Here is a 14,903-nt window from a genome sequence, read left to right on the forward strand (position 1 = left end):
AGCAGGGCTTGGGGACGATGCAAACATCCCAGCTGTACTCAAGGGACTGAGGATTTTAAAACTTGCGCGTATTTTCCCCGACGTTTTGGGGAAACTGCTTGGACAGCAGCCTGCAGGCCAGAGGGACTCACGCGTTTTGGAGCCGGGCACCGTGCCCAGCCCTGCTCGCGTCTATCCTGCAGGATTCGGGATTTCCTCTTTGGCAGGACCTAGCCATAGGGCGGTCTTCCCCAAGGTCAGGCTAGCGCTGTGGGCTCTCCGTAGACGAGCGGCCACCCTCCTGGCCTCGCCTGGCCCGATGCCTTTCTGAGGCGGCAGTGATGGCGGCGTCCCCTCGCGGGACCCCTGCTTTGTGGCACTCGCCCCTGGTTTGTCCTGCACTCGGCCGGGAAACCAGACGTTAGGTTACTGACTCTCCAGCCCACAGGGGTAGAGCCTGTCCTGCCCGAGGGATGTTTTCTGCGTGTCTCGGCTCACGGCGGGAGATGGGTGCACAAACTTGTTGAGAAGCTAAATGCTGGCACAAGGGCCACCAGGATGGGGCCGGTCACTGGTGGCCCTGAAGTTCAAGGGCAAGGCCGACACCTTTGTCTTTTCCTCCCAGCCGTGGCCGCTTCCCTGACCTGAAGGCTCCGCATCTGCTGGTACAGCCCCTGCCACTTATTCCACCCGGCAAGGCACCTGGGCCACCAGCTCCGCCTCACCACACGCTCGTGACCAGCCCGGTGCTCCTTTAAGGCCCGGGTCAGCGGCCGGGGACTTTTGGGTGCCTGCCGACCCTGCCGGTACCGCCTGCCCCACGTCTCTGTTATCCCGACCGTGCGCTTCTCTGTCCTTCCCTTGGTGGCCTCGGGCTTCCTGCTCGACATGGGGTCCTGTGCTGGAGCCATCCCGGGAACGGGGTGCATCCGGCAGGGGTCTTCAGGCCAAAGGGCACCGCGGCCCACACCACGCCGACTGCCAAGAAGCGGGAGCTGAGGCATCCCTCTCCAGACCCGACTTTCCAACGCGATGCCACACGAGACAGAAAACCTTCTGTAGATGTTTATTCTACTTCAAGTAACAAAGCTATGAAGTTCCATGTTTTAATGTACAGTGATATAATGCTTTGCAATATAAAATACAATTTACAGAAATTTCTATCAAGTAAGCCTAAAGAAACACACTTGATTTTTTACATTTGTTGTATTTAAATTAGAAAAATTTTTTTGTTTTACACGTAAAAAAACCTTCACATCTCGTTAGATGTTGGAACTCGTCGCCACTTTAACGTAACCTACTGACAGGGTCTCTAACACCGATCACTCCAAATTGCTAAGTTCTCGGTGTTCTCATAACTTAAACGTTTGTGCTAGAAAGTGAAAAATCTGTAGTGACGTACAATGGAACAGACTCCAAAGAACAAATGAAATTCTCTAATTTTATATTTGCAAAAGTAAGTTTATGAAAATATAAAAAAATTATCAAAGTTTATTTGTACAGTCAAATAAATTAGCAAGTTTTTTCTCTTTCGCACTTCAGAAGTACTTGGAAAATACATGACGAGAAGCAGTATACTGTGTCTCACAGTGAAAAGCTTTCTAGTTTGTAGTTCTTAAGCTAATATCACTATTTTCATCTCAGGCTTTACACAAATATTGTTCCATTTCAATGACAAACGTTGAGATTTGCCACAAGTATGTATCACAGTGCGGAGCGAGTGCACTTTTCCCGGGACAGAGAACCGCTCAGATGGTAAAGTTCAACAAACAAAACGTTCCTGATTATTCAAATCAAAGAAACCTACTCCCTCCACCCGCCCTGCCTTTTAAAGTACACTTAATTGCTTTATTTTCTCACTTTCTTTAGGCTGGTAAAATTTAAACCTTTTAAAATAAATTGTTATTTAAAATTCCACAATTTCTATTCAGATGTTGCTTTTAATCATGTTTGGGGGTGGGGGGAACATGTAAGGGGATACCTAAACACTGAGCAAAACAAAGAAATGTGTTTTTGTTTCCTGGTTGGAATTTGTAATTCAAATTTCTTCATGACAAGAGAAAGATGCACCTGTAGTTAAGTCTGGTGTTTCTCAACATTCCAGAGACGAGCTGACACAGCCATGCACAGAAACACGTGGCCGCCTGCCCCCGAAACCCTGTGAAGTCAGCTTCTGGAAACAGGTATCACAGATGAGATGTCAGGAAAGGTATGGCTCTGAGGTCCACTAAACTCCCTTAAAATTTACAATAGTCAAGTTATTAGAAAAGATAACTTTATAATCTGAAAAAGCAATATGCTTTTGTAGGTACTTTCCCATTTCAGTACATTTAAATGGAAATGTTAAAGAGTTCTTAGTTTTTTGTTTTTATTTAAAAAGCATCAGAATTGTAAAGGTGTGAAATTTTGTAAGAAACCATCATACACAAAATTACAGTAATTTCTCAAGTCCAGAAGGTTCTGTCCTGTGCATGAGCACCCAGCTCTTTCCAAGACCACCTGCTTATCAGCACGTGAGCGCGGCTTCACGGGCGGCCCTAGGTCTGGGCGGTGGGGGCGGCAGCCCGCGGGGCCTCGGCCTTGGGGTCCCGGGGTCGCTCCGGGCTCCGACTACGGTCCCTGCGGCGCTCCCGCTCGCGGGCCTTGTCGCGGTCGCGGTCCCTGCTGCGGGACCTCTCCCGGTCACGTCTGCGGTCGCGGTCGCGGTCGCGGTTGCGGCTCCGCTCTCGGGCCCGGTCCCACTCGCGCCCCTTGTCCCTGCCCGCGTTGCGCTCGCGGCCCCGGTCCCACTCGCGGCCAGCGTCCTTGTCGCGGTGTCGGTCCCACTCGCGGCCTCGGTCCCAGTCCCGCTCGCGGCTCCAGGTCCGGCCGCGTTCCCGCTCCCAGGGCTTCCCACGCTCCCGCTCGCGCCGGCGGTCCTCGAGGGCCCGGCCCGGGCGGCTGTCGGGCGGCGGGGCCTCGGGCTCCTCCGGGGCCTTGTCCCGGGGCCGCCCCTCGAAGCCTGGGCCTCTGTACTCGTGGCCCCTGCCCTCGCGGAATTCGGCCTCGGGGCCTGGGGCCGGCGCGCCGGGTGGCGCAGGCGGGTGGCTGGGCAGCTCCAGCAGTGGCCGGGGCGCCGGCTTGGGTCCGGGGGCGGCCGGGCCCTGGAAGTGGAAGCGTGGAGGCGCCGACTCGCTCTTCTCGGGGAAGGGAGCGGCCCCCCGGGGCCCCCCAAAGGGCAAGGGCGCCGGTGCCCTCTGGCCGGTGAACCTGGGCGGTGAGTGGACCCTCTGCTCCTCGAACTGCTGAGGCTGCATCCCCCTGGGTCCCGGCACGAATCCAGGGGCTTGGCCCCTGGGGCCTTCAAACTGCCCAGGGTGCGGCCCCCTCGGGCCCACAAAGTGGCCGGCGGGGGGGCCTCTCTGACCTCCGAACTGAGAGGGAGGAGGGCCACCTCGGGGTCCTTTAAACTGCGACAGCAGAGGCCTCCTCTGGCCCCCGAACTGGAAAGGCGCGGCGCCCCTGTTTCCCAGGAACGGGGCCTGCTCGGGCCCCTCGCACTGGCCAGGGGGGCCCGAGGCCTCACCGTAAGGGGCCTCCGGGAACTCCCTCTTCTCCCCGTGGGGGTCCTTGCGGTCTTCAAACGGAGGTGGCCCTGCTCCCCTGGGCCCGCCCAGGTGGGAAGGGGATGGGCCCCTCCCGTCCCCATAGGGAGGTGGCCCATGTGGCCCTGAGAACAAGGAAGGGATGGGCCCCTTTTGGGGCCCGAATCTGGCTGGTGGAGGCCCCCCTCTCGGCCCGTCGTTATTAGAATTCTCTTCCGAGAACGGAGGGACTGGCCCCCGTGGGCCTGTGTAATTGGGGCCGTGAAGGCCCGACATCCCGAAAGCACGCGGTGCAGGCTCCCGCTGGCCTTGGAACTGGGGTGGAGGCCCCCCTTTCTGTGCTGCGGCAGGGAACGTGCCGGCCCCCTCACCTGGCCTGGGCTGTGGCTCTCTGTCTCCTTCGGTTTCAGCTACCAGGGAGTCACTTTTTTCGGGAAACTGAGCATTTCTCTGATCCTCGTACTGGCAAGAGCCCAGAGGTTTTTCCTGAGAGTACCCTGGACCCGAGAAAGGATCCCTTCCTCCGGGAGGGTGGAAGGTCTGGCCCTCATGCTGCGAAGGGAAGAGAGGCTGGAAGGAGGCACCCGGCGGCGTGGGCAGCAGCACCTTCCGGGCAGGCCTGGCCACGCCGTCCCCGCCGGCTGCGCCCTCGGGCCCCGGGCTTTCCACGGGCTCGCGCAGAGGGCCGTCCTGCTTGGCCGGCGGTGGGGCCTCTTCGCCCGGAGCCCACGGTGGAGGGGCTGACTCTGGCTCCTCCTGGGCCGGGAGTGGCCCCGGGCCGGCAGCGGCCCCTCCGGGCGCTTCTCTGGCCAGCGGGGGCCTCGGGGCGGCCTCGCTCTCGTTGCTCTCCGCGGCCAACCGCCGGGCCTGCCGGGGGTCCCGGCTCGGCCGCGCCTCGGCGCTCGGGCCCGGAGCCTGGCTGCCAGCGGGGGGCGCGGCCGGCTTGGCCGCAGCCTGCGGCTCCGGCGGCAGGAGCGCAGCCTTGGGCGGCGGCGACATGAGCGCATCCGACACGGAGAAGTGGGCCATGGAGGCCCCGACGGCCGCCCTCTGCTGCCTGAGCGCCTCCTCCTGCTCCTCCACCTGCCTCTGCTGCTCCTCGATCTGCTTCGTGAGCTCCTCTATCATCTGCTGCTGCTCGGCCAAGGAGGGCGCCGGCAGGCCTGGCCCGCCGTGCGCGTCCACACACATTCTGGTGGGCAGGTCGTCGACGGTCACTTTGGCTTCTTCGAGGATTGTCTCGTCCTCCGGGTCATAGGCCACCTCCTCCCGCTCGGCTGCCTCCGCGGCCTTCTCTGCGTCCTGGCGTCGCCCGCGGTCTCCAAGCTGAGTGTCGAAGGCTCTCTCAGGCCCGTACTCTTCCTCGGGGTCATACGGCCTGTCGTCTTCCTCCTCCTCCAGAGCTCTGTCTTTTGAGAACTGACCAAACTGCTGGACAATTGGGTCCAGCAGAGGTGCTGCCGGCAGCCCGCCGCCGGCTTTGGCTCTCGAGTCCTGGTGGGGGGCTGGGGCCGACTCGGCAGGCTCTTTGGTGGGGGGGTCAAACGCCTTCTTCTTCCCAAAGAGAGTCTGCAGGATATGTTCTAGGGGCGAAGCTGTTTTTGAAGAAGAGGAAGTGACAGAGGAAGCGGCCACCGTCACTGACGCGGGTGATGCTGTGACAGTGTTCGTGGCTCCTGGTTTGAGCGACGACAATATCTGTAACACGGAAGACGAGGCCGGCGCGCCTGGTGCTTCTGGAGGAGGGGGTGGGGGTGGGGGAGACCCCGGGGGTGTGGTGCTGACAGCCGCGTCCCCTGGGCACAGCGGGTACTTGGGCGGCTTCTTCTCAGGGAGCAGGGCTGCTGGCACTCTGGGGTGGACGGGATCCATTTCTTCTTGTGTCTGAGTACGGGGCCGCTTCTCCTCTGTCTTGTCTAATTCGCCGGCATTTGAAGGACGCTTTATTTTTTGACAGATTACTAACCCCAGGATTATGTTTGGACGCGGTGACTCAAGACCTAAAAAAACAAAACAGTTGTGCAAATTTTAGAATCGAATTGTAGCTTTTGTCCTTCAGGGGTAAACTCTGGGTGTAAAGGGCAGCGGGGGGATGGTTTCCAGAGGGAGGAGGAGGAAATTCTGTGGCAAAACAGAACCAAGTGTTTGAAGACCAGCTGCAAAAAGATGCAGACTGCACCGTGCACCTGCCCGGCCTGACGGGCCCACAAACCACAAAACCAAGGGCCCAATGCACACGCGCATTCGCCCAGTGCTAAAATTATTACAGATTTTCAATTATACACAACGCTAGGGTAGAGGCGTGCTGGGGGAGGTGGGGAAGGCCAGCACGCACACACTCCAGGCCGTCCACCTACTGGGAATGAAGCCGGTACGTACCAGGATGTTTTCTAAACGAACCCTTAGCTGTGTTCCTTTATTTGACTCTTGCTACAAATCAGGAAGGCAGCACCCCCTTTCGACTTTAACTTATGAGCTGCAATATGTAAATTAAGCTATTCATACTAACATGAAAGGTTCAATTAAGGACCAATTCTACAACTCAATTACAATGATCGACAAGATTATACTGATCGATACAGCACACACCATTCGGTAAGTTCATCAGTCACTGGTGTCAGAATTACAATCGACGGGAAAAGTGACGCTGACCAAAATGCCTAAAACAAATGTTCTTGCAGGTTTAGAAAGACGTTCAACGACCAGTAACTTATCAAAAGCTGCCGAACGCTCAGGTCTCTGTCAACACAAGACGTGCGGCTTAAAGCCCAACGGTGTCCGGACAGGGGCAACAAAGGACAGACCACGTGGAGAACACGCTGGGAATTTCAGAACATTGCACAGTTCTTAAAAAATAATTATTTCTTAAAAAAATCTTTGTCCAAACATTGTGGATCGTGGTGCACTGTCCCAGGGATGCTACTGTCTCTGTACGGCTCCTCCACCCTCACACTAATAACAAACCTGGAACACCAACAGGGAAACAGAAAAGCCCGAGTCACAGATTGGTAAGTTAGGGAGAAATGATAAACACGGGACCAAAATTTTGTTTCAACAGCATATTTAAAATTAATCAAATTGTATAAACTCAATTTACACATGAATCACTATTGTGTAAAAGATATTCGTGCTATATAGTTTTTGTTTAATCACTAAAAAAGAAAATCAGCACGTTTTTCCTATTCTTCCTGTGATTTTAAGCTGATCACAGATCCAATAGTTGTCTCTGGACACCCACTGTGTAGCTCTGAGCGCCTGTCACCCTTCCTAAATTCCAAGAGAGGTGGGGTCGACATGCCGAGCGAGAGGGTGGCGGATGTCCCACCCCGCCCCCGAGGAGGAAGACCCGGCATGCCAGAGTGAGCTGGGCTGGCCCAGCATCCGCATGGATCGGCGAGGTACTGCCAGCCCCCCTCTGCACTGTGTTCAGCGCCTCGTTTCACAGGCTGACATTCAAGGGCTGAGGTGCCCATGAAGACACCCACTCGTGCTAAGAGGAACGGCTTCTTCCAGAATGTCCTCTGCCTGCCCTTCTGATGACACTGGTGACTCAGGGGAAGGAGGAGCTGGGCAAAGGAGGGCGTGGAGACAGGAAGGCCAGGCCCACTGCACTGAGCATGGCATCCAGATGGTTCTGCTCAGATGTGGAAGATACTCTATCAAGTTTGCTTTCTAATGAAAGTGAATTATTTTAACTTAAAATAGTAAATCTCTCACTCACTATAACAGCCACTTACTGAATAATTTACAGTTCACTAATATCCAGTTTGGGGCACAGTCAATAGCTCAACTGGCTCTCGTGGCCCTTTCTGGACCGACTGTCACTGACACGGCCCCAGAGCTGGCAGAGCAGGTCCCCAGCCGAGCCACAAGCTGGAGCCTCGGCCAGCTCTGTGAGCAGCAGCAGAGGAGGAATGCGCTCGGCCACGTGGGCGGGGGTGGGGAGGGCTGGGGAGCCCCGGCCAGGGGCGTCCTCTCAGCAGCCCAGGGCCCACGACTGTCCTCTGTCCTCAGTGCAGACGGGCTATGCTACCTCTGAAGAGCTAAACCTCTAAGGTGCCAACACCAGGGCCTGCGGCATGAATCGCGTTTCAGGTCAAAGACGCTGTGTGGGGAGGCTAAGTCACAGCGTTAAATCCAGGGAGGTGGGGTCCTGTCCTCGGGGAGTGTGCCAGCCCTACAACTTGCAACAGCTTTATGTGCTTCCTAACAAAAATGATATATCCCACACTTGGCAAAATTCTCTAGACTCCACCCTTTGTGGTCACAGGCGTCACAGGTGCAGTTATGATTAAATCACTTAACGTTTACATTTGTTTCGAAAACAGTTAACTCCCTGGAGGCCGGCGCCTAACGAAGCAGCTAGTGCTTTTAAATGCTTTCAGCTCTCGACTGCTTCATCTACACACAACCGTAAGCGATCCAATACAGCTCGAGTTGGAGGAGTGTTAGTTTTGAATTTCCCCACTAATCTTCCCCAGGATTTTACATTTAAATTGGGCTGTTTCTGAAGCAGTCAAACCTTATCTGCTTCACCTGTGCACGTTATGGCTGCATGGAGACTTGAAATGTAACTAGCACCGTGGAGATGACTCACTCGTGGAAGAATATGATTCACTGTGCTACCGGGGCCTCGGCAGTGACCGTCAGGGAGGTGAGGGCACGTGTGGCTCCACCCCGCTCCGCACCCTCACGACAGGCGCCTGGCAAGGGCACGCTGGACACAAAGGGCTACTACCACTGGGGTGGTGGCAGGGGCAGCTTTCCCCTGTAGGCCCCATTTTCTGCCTGAGTCCCCTGTGGGCGCACCCACTGTTGAGTGTGAGCCCCGGAGAGGAAAGGGCGCCCCGCTGGCTGTGTGCAGAGACAGGGCTCCCGCTGGGGGCCCGGGGCGCCTCCCCGGCTCCGCACAGGGCCTCTGTCCCATGGTTACAAGCGGGGTGCTTACTTACCGACCTCCCTTTGAGGGTAGTGGTGAGGCTTATGACTCATCAAGCAGATGAGAACTAGGTGGGAGGCCACTGAACTATCATTTCCAGACAAGGGGTACCGATCAGACTGAGCACCGGGGTGTCGGCACCCCTGCCCGACCCCCTCCAAATGGCGGGAGAAACGTGTCCACAATGTCCGGTGTGGATGAAACAAGCCTTCTTAGCTGCATGTAGGTCCCCGAGTCTTCACGGTGAAAGGGTCAGCCCCAGACCACCCATACAGGGAGAGAAGTGGACAAACCCAGGGACGAGGGACAGCTGAAAAGGTGTGTGTGGATTTCCTGAGCCAAGACCCAAACCAGGATCTGTGCCCAGGTGTGTCAGCAACAGGGCCGCGGGGGAAGCAGCCCCCATGCACCTTGGACGTGGCACAGCGGGGGGGGACAAGGTTTAGTTTTAATTAATAAACCAGATGAAAGCTGTCCAGCTATCAAATGAGGCTTTTACCCCTAAATCTACCTGGAATGCTCCACTATTCAGTATTTAAAGTGAACACCTTCTTATGGTCTGATTCCGACAAGACAAAACGTCCACACCTGCGGGAACAGAAACTGTGCTGGAGTTAGCAGCAACCGTCCTCAAAGAGGACTTGGGCAGAGACCCAGCAAATACAGGGAGAAGCAGCTGCCCGCCCGCCACACTCGGCTCCCATGCAGACTTCGCCCGCTCCCACTCTTGGGTCCCTAAGACCTGTGCAAAGCCAGGGCTCCGCGTCCCAGTGAGGAGAGCGCCGTCCATCCGTCTGCCCGCCCGTGTCCAGGCGCCCCCAGCACAGCACCGCCACCTGCACAGCCAGAAGCACACTGGCGTCGGCTGAGGCAAAGTAAGGTGGAGACAGTCCTCCGTCACGGTGCACCTGGATGGGCACCAAGAGCTACCAAATGGTTCAAATTCAGACAAACAATGACCAGTTTCCATGAAATATTTTTATTGATTTCAAAGGAGAGAAAAGCACTTTCCATTCAGCACGATTTTGCCTTTGATTACAGCATCCGTACACAGCTATGCACGCAGAAACTGAAAACGTGCTTACCTGACAATATTGCGAGTCACGGAAACGGTCTGCTAATTTAGGAAGCAGTTAAGCGTGAGGACAGAAGGCAGACACCACGGATGGAGCCAGCCTGCTAGAGAATGGCCCTCGCCCTGCAATGCCTCGGAAGGCAGGTTCCTGTCCTCTGCTCAGGGTGGTCCACACCTTAGATGCCTGAGGGCCCTCGACAGGCGCCCCCCCCACCCCCTCGGGAGGGCCGGGCGCCCTGGCCTAGGCCCAGCATCCCATCTGACTGGTCTTCCTTCTGTGAATAAAGCCCCTAGACGCGCGGACCAGCTGAGACCCGAGTCCCCAGGGGTGGAGCCCCGTCAGTGTGCGTGGGACTGAGCTGAGCCGTGTCCACAGTGGAAGGACTGTCCGCTGGCTCAGAGGGACGCGGGCCTCCCAGCCGTCCTCCAGGCTGTGTGACGTGGCGACAGCCTGGCGCCTCTGGGACAAGTCGAGGGAGCCCGGGAGGACAAAAGGCCCTGGAGGCAGACTGGGCTCGGATGGGCTCTGTTGCCGTGCAGGGACTGGGCTGTGGGTTCTGCGTGGAGACCACCCCGTGTCCACCATCCAAGCGTGGGGCGGAGAGGACGCTGACCACGAGCAGGCCGCGCAGGCCTCCCCGGCTCCGCACATGGATTCAACACCTCGTGTCCTCACCTGCTTCTCAAGTGAGCCATACTGTCAAAATCTACGGGGCTCCCAAGTCCAGAGACGGACGTGCCGAGTCAGGCACTCTCCACCCCCACAGGCCTGCCCTCCTCCTCCAAGAGGCCCGCCCACTGGCGGGCTGCCCGAAGTGGGAGGCCTGTGCCCCACCGAGGCCTTGGGATGGAGATGCGGCCGGGTCAGACCCTGACTCCACGCTTACCGGCCCTGCGACCTCAGGCAGTGACAACCCTGGGCAGTGCGGGCGCTCCCTGCTGCGGGGCTGACACGGGGGGTCAAGGGTGCTCCCCTCAGGGTGCGGGGCCAGCGCTGCCAGGCAGCATGTGCTCAAGCCCACTGGCTGCTCCATCGACGGACACGGCAGCCCCTCAGACTGGACCCGTGCCGTCAAAGGATGCTGTGCAGAGACAGGAGGAACACCCCCGGCCCACCTTCCAAACACACACGCACACACACAACACGAGCCTGGGACACATGGACGTCTGTACCCAGGGAGCGCCAAGTCACGCTACAAACGTGCGAAGCAGGTCAGGCAGGGAACGTGGCCTCTGGGGCCAAGGGAGTCTGGCTGATGCGCAGGTGTGCAGAACACACACAGATGTTAACGTCAAACAAAGGTAGCAGGAGAATTAAAAATATACATACTAAATCGAGCGAGCTGAGATTTAGAAGCTCTTCGATTAAAAGTCTTTAAAAGTTTATGGTAAAATTTCCCATACAATCACGTTTCCAAAATCCCTCTTCCTACTTGATTTTAATGAAACCTTCGTTCTCTATTGTGGATGAAAACCCGCAGGCCTTTGAGCATCCCCTTCAGGAAGTGACAGCCTTGGGAATGCAGGTGGAGGAGTGATGTCCACTCCGCTGGTCATCAAGTGTGGTCACTTAGCAGATGAGATGAGCACCCTGCCCAGCCTTCCTTGTCCCCGTGTCACCCCAGAACACCCAGCGCGGCCCCCTCCCTCTGCCAGCCAGGCCCCAACCCAGCACTGCACCAGCTCCCGCCGCGGCTCCAACTGGGGCTCCCCTCGGTGGCCCCCGCGCCCCTGCCTCCTCACCACGCCTGACCTCAACCACCTCTGCCCCACTCAGGGTCTGTCTGTGGCCCCGAACCTGGCAGCCCCCCTGCTCGTGTGACAAGGTGCACCGGGACGGAGTCAGGCAAGACCCCACCGCAGGCTCTGCAGGTGGAGCCGTGAGAGGGGCTCCAACACGGGTGAAACAGGGCTTTGTCACCTCCCAGGTCCCGCTGCTACAGACACGCAGAGTGTACATGTCACAGGATCTACGCTCACACTAGGCCCCGCACAGGCTTCCGCCCTTGTGACTGACCGGAGGCTCCTCATGGTATCGGGAAGTCGGCTTCACCACCGTCACCGCTGCGTCAGGAACACGGCGTCCAGGGAGCCAGCCAGCACCCCAGGAGCTGCCCGCCAAGAACCTCGGCCACGGCCCTCCCTGCTGCCCATCAGGCGGCACCGCTGTAGCACGAGGAGTGGGACAGCCCCCCGGAGAGCGTGGCTTCTAGCGTGTTTGGCACTGAGACAGTTCCGTGTGTTATGTCAGGGAACACGAGCCCTGTGGTCACGGGGACCGACCAGGACGCTGGGCCCAGCCGCAGAGCCGCTGGGGCGCTGGCCATGGACACGGAGGCACCGGGCGCGGGCGTAGCCACCGCCTGTAGAAGCAAGTGCTTCAAGAGCGCTGACCGCGGGTTACACTCAGCATCTTCTAGGCTTAGCCATTTTTGGGGGCGTCACGGCCAAGGCGAGACTCCCATTTAGGCATCTTTCTGCGAGACTTAAGTCCCATCAACTTCTCAGGGTTAAGACGAGTTGGGTCCCCAGAGACCACGTCCCCCTTGGAATCACCCTTAGCTCCCTTGACAAGCCTGAACTTGCTTTCTGGTCAGCCTGTAAGTAATTCTTTAGGAGCAGCACTTTCTAAGCAATGAGTGAACAGAAAGTGGTCTGCCAAAGATAAGAACTCGAGCAGCAGATTTCAAAGTGACTATTTCTAGAACTAGTTCCTGTCTCAACGCTATTTCTCGTTTCTCCTCAAAACGAATGCCTGTAGCGAAGAGGCTTGGCCTGACGCCTGCAAGGAGGCAAGCCCGCAGGCCAGGCCCAGGCCCCGCCCTCCCGGCACTGCCCAGCTCCTGCCACCAACACCCTGCTCACACGAGGCGGGCGGGCTCCGGACAGGTTTGTCCCTCTTCACAGGACTTTTCTAAGACAATTCACACCTTCCTCAGGGGACCTCCGGTGCCACCCTCCACTATCCAGGAAGTCCCATAGCTCGACGCTACTTCACCCCTGCTCCCAAGTTCTGCTGCCAAAGGCCGGGTCTGGGTGAGGCACACAGCTCGCTGGGACTGACTCCGCAGGGCGTGGTGGGGACGTGTGGGCAGAAGGCTGGGGCCTACCTGGTCCCTCAAAGGGCAGGAGTTTGGAGGGCACAGGGTCCGCGGCGCTCAGCGGGATCAGGTAGAGGTCTTTGACGTGCCTACTGTTGTTTGCCACGACGCCGAAGCGGCCGCGGCTGCTGAAATAGGAGTACAGAGAGATGTAGGCCACCTCCTCCTCCTCCGTCGCGGGGTGGAAGCGGATCAGACACAGCTCCTGCAACAAACAGAGGGCGGGGAGCATTGACCTGCGGCCTCTCGGAAAGGCAGCCGCTTCACCTTGCACCTCAGCCCCAAAAGCAGGAGGGAAGCGAGGAGAGAAGCAACCAGCTCTGATTCTGACTGTCACATCCCTGCTGCCCAACACATCAGAACAACGAGCTAGTGAAGAGGACACAGGCCCGAGTCTCAAGACTGCTGGGTTTGATCTTGGTTTCGGAGGAACCGCTTTAAAACTACTTAGCCCCACTGTCCTCAACACAGAGCCCACCTCCTGGGGCTCTCGTACTGATGGGGTATTCTGTGTGCAGGGCCAGTCTGGGGCAGTGTCTGACACAGAGCTAAGTGACCACTAAGCGTGTGATGAGCTGCCCGCAGCTCCGAAACGGGAGGGCTGAACTAGACCAGGGTTGTAACCCTTCTGTGACCCCAGTGAAAACAAGAGCCCCTCCCCCAAAGAGCACTGCACACGCAGACACACAGCTGCGGCGGCATTTCAGGGGGTCAGACTCCAGCCCAGCCGCCTCCCCCACCTCTGCTCCATCAGCTCAGACAAGAAGGGACAGAGCGTCTGTATTTCTAACCCTGAACGGCACATGCGCTTTCACAAAGCTTCCACCGTCATGCTACGCAGACACCCCTTCACAGGTTAGCCAGCTATCAACTTAAACGTTCACCTGCAATATCTCACGAACTAGAGACATCTCAAGTATTAACGTGCAAGACGAGAAGTCAAAGAAAGAGCCGTGTGTAAACAAACCCCTCCTTCCTTGGGTGCAGAGATCATCAGACTGTGGGCAGGTACCTTAGACACTGAAGATCTGAGTTTGCCAACGTAATCCCAGACTGTCTTTGGGGCAATCCTTCCGCCGATGTGAATCGTGTCGGGCAGGTCCTAAGTGAAATGAACTCTGATTAAATGGCCGGTGGAACCGTGGCGGTCACAGAGAGACCCCAAACTACCCGAGATTCACAACTAAGAAAACTGCAACTATCCCAAACAAAGCACCAATAACTGTGTCAAATGTTGCTTCGCTGACTAACATCCGCGATTATGAGTGACCAAACCCAAGGGTGGCAGGAGGATAAGCTTCTGCTAAATAGGATGACAGTTAGCAATATGTTTTACTGTTGTCTTTTATGAACATACATAAAGATCCAGGTATGTCTCAGAAGTGACTGAGCACTCACTCTCTGTTAAGTCTGAAATGCTAGTGCTGTTTTGTTAATTTTGAAAAATAAAAGACCTGTCACGTGTGCCCCTCCACACCAAGGCAGGTCATGCGTGTCTGGCCACACCTGCAGTGGGCACACGCACACCCAGGTTGGTTTTGCACAAGCTCTAGTGAACAGAGGGAGAAGGAAGACAAGCTTCAGCTTTTTCAGAAAAGGTGGAGGGTCTGATTTCTCATTTGAATTTTCGCCACTGTCCAAACCGCGTAACCTGCTGACTCGGCCCGGCAACCCCTATTTTGCCTTCAGAGGTGCTTGCGTGTCCAGACACTCAGTAGGAAGGTGGTCACACGCCTGACTCCAGCGCGGGACCAGAGTGCCCGTGGAAAACGCGTGCACGCACACACACGCGCGCGCACACACACACACACGCATTCTCTCCCTCCTGGTTCTAACCTCACTGAGATAATCAAAACATCCAGAGACAGGATACGCCTTAGTGACAAACTTCGCTACACTCTGCATGTTAATAAATCCTTTCCAAATGGTGCCAAGTCGAGACAAAAAGAGGGTGGTATCGCCTTCTGGAGGGGAGCGGGACTCTGAGATGCTGTAAAACAAAACCACAGAAAATACGTGAATCTTTCTCTCTGCCCAAAGAATCCCCAATATTTATTTATTTATTTATTTAACGTGTTTATAAAAGCAAAGTGAATTCCTGCAAGTTTTGATAGCTTACTTTTTCCAATTAATTACCTTAATCATAATGATATAAACACATTCTGGTCAAAGAAATATAAACTACATAGGCAATAAACTGGATGGCTGTAAATTTAAATTCCAGT

The 14,903-nt window shown here is 56.5% G+C and overlaps 1 protein-coding gene across 1 annotated transcript in view; it reads right to left on the reverse strand.

Annotated features, from left to right (window-relative positions):
• Positions 1–2,516: 2,516 nt before the first annotated feature.
• DIDO1 (death inducer-obliterator 1) overlaps positions 2,517–14,903 on the reverse strand; it is a 29,652-nt gene continuing 17,265 nt past the window's right edge. Inside the window, exons 11-14 of the mRNA XM_065893325.1 lie at positions 14,515–14,668; positions 13,691–13,780; positions 12,688–12,883; positions 2,517–5,563 (exon numbers count right to left, since the gene is read on the reverse strand). Of these exons, the coding sequence (XP_065749397.1) occupies positions 2,517–5,563; positions 12,688–12,883; positions 13,691–13,780; positions 14,515–14,668 (3,487 nt within the window). The remainder of the gene's footprint in view (positions 5,564–12,687; positions 12,884–13,690; positions 13,781–14,514; positions 14,669–14,903) is intronic.

Source organism: Phocoena phocoena, chromosome 15 (assembly GCF_963924675.1).
Source record: "Phocoena phocoena chromosome 15, mPhoPho1.1, whole genome shotgun sequence".
Taxonomy (NCBI): domain Eukaryota; kingdom Metazoa; phylum Chordata; class Mammalia; order Artiodactyla; family Phocoenidae; genus Phocoena; species Phocoena phocoena.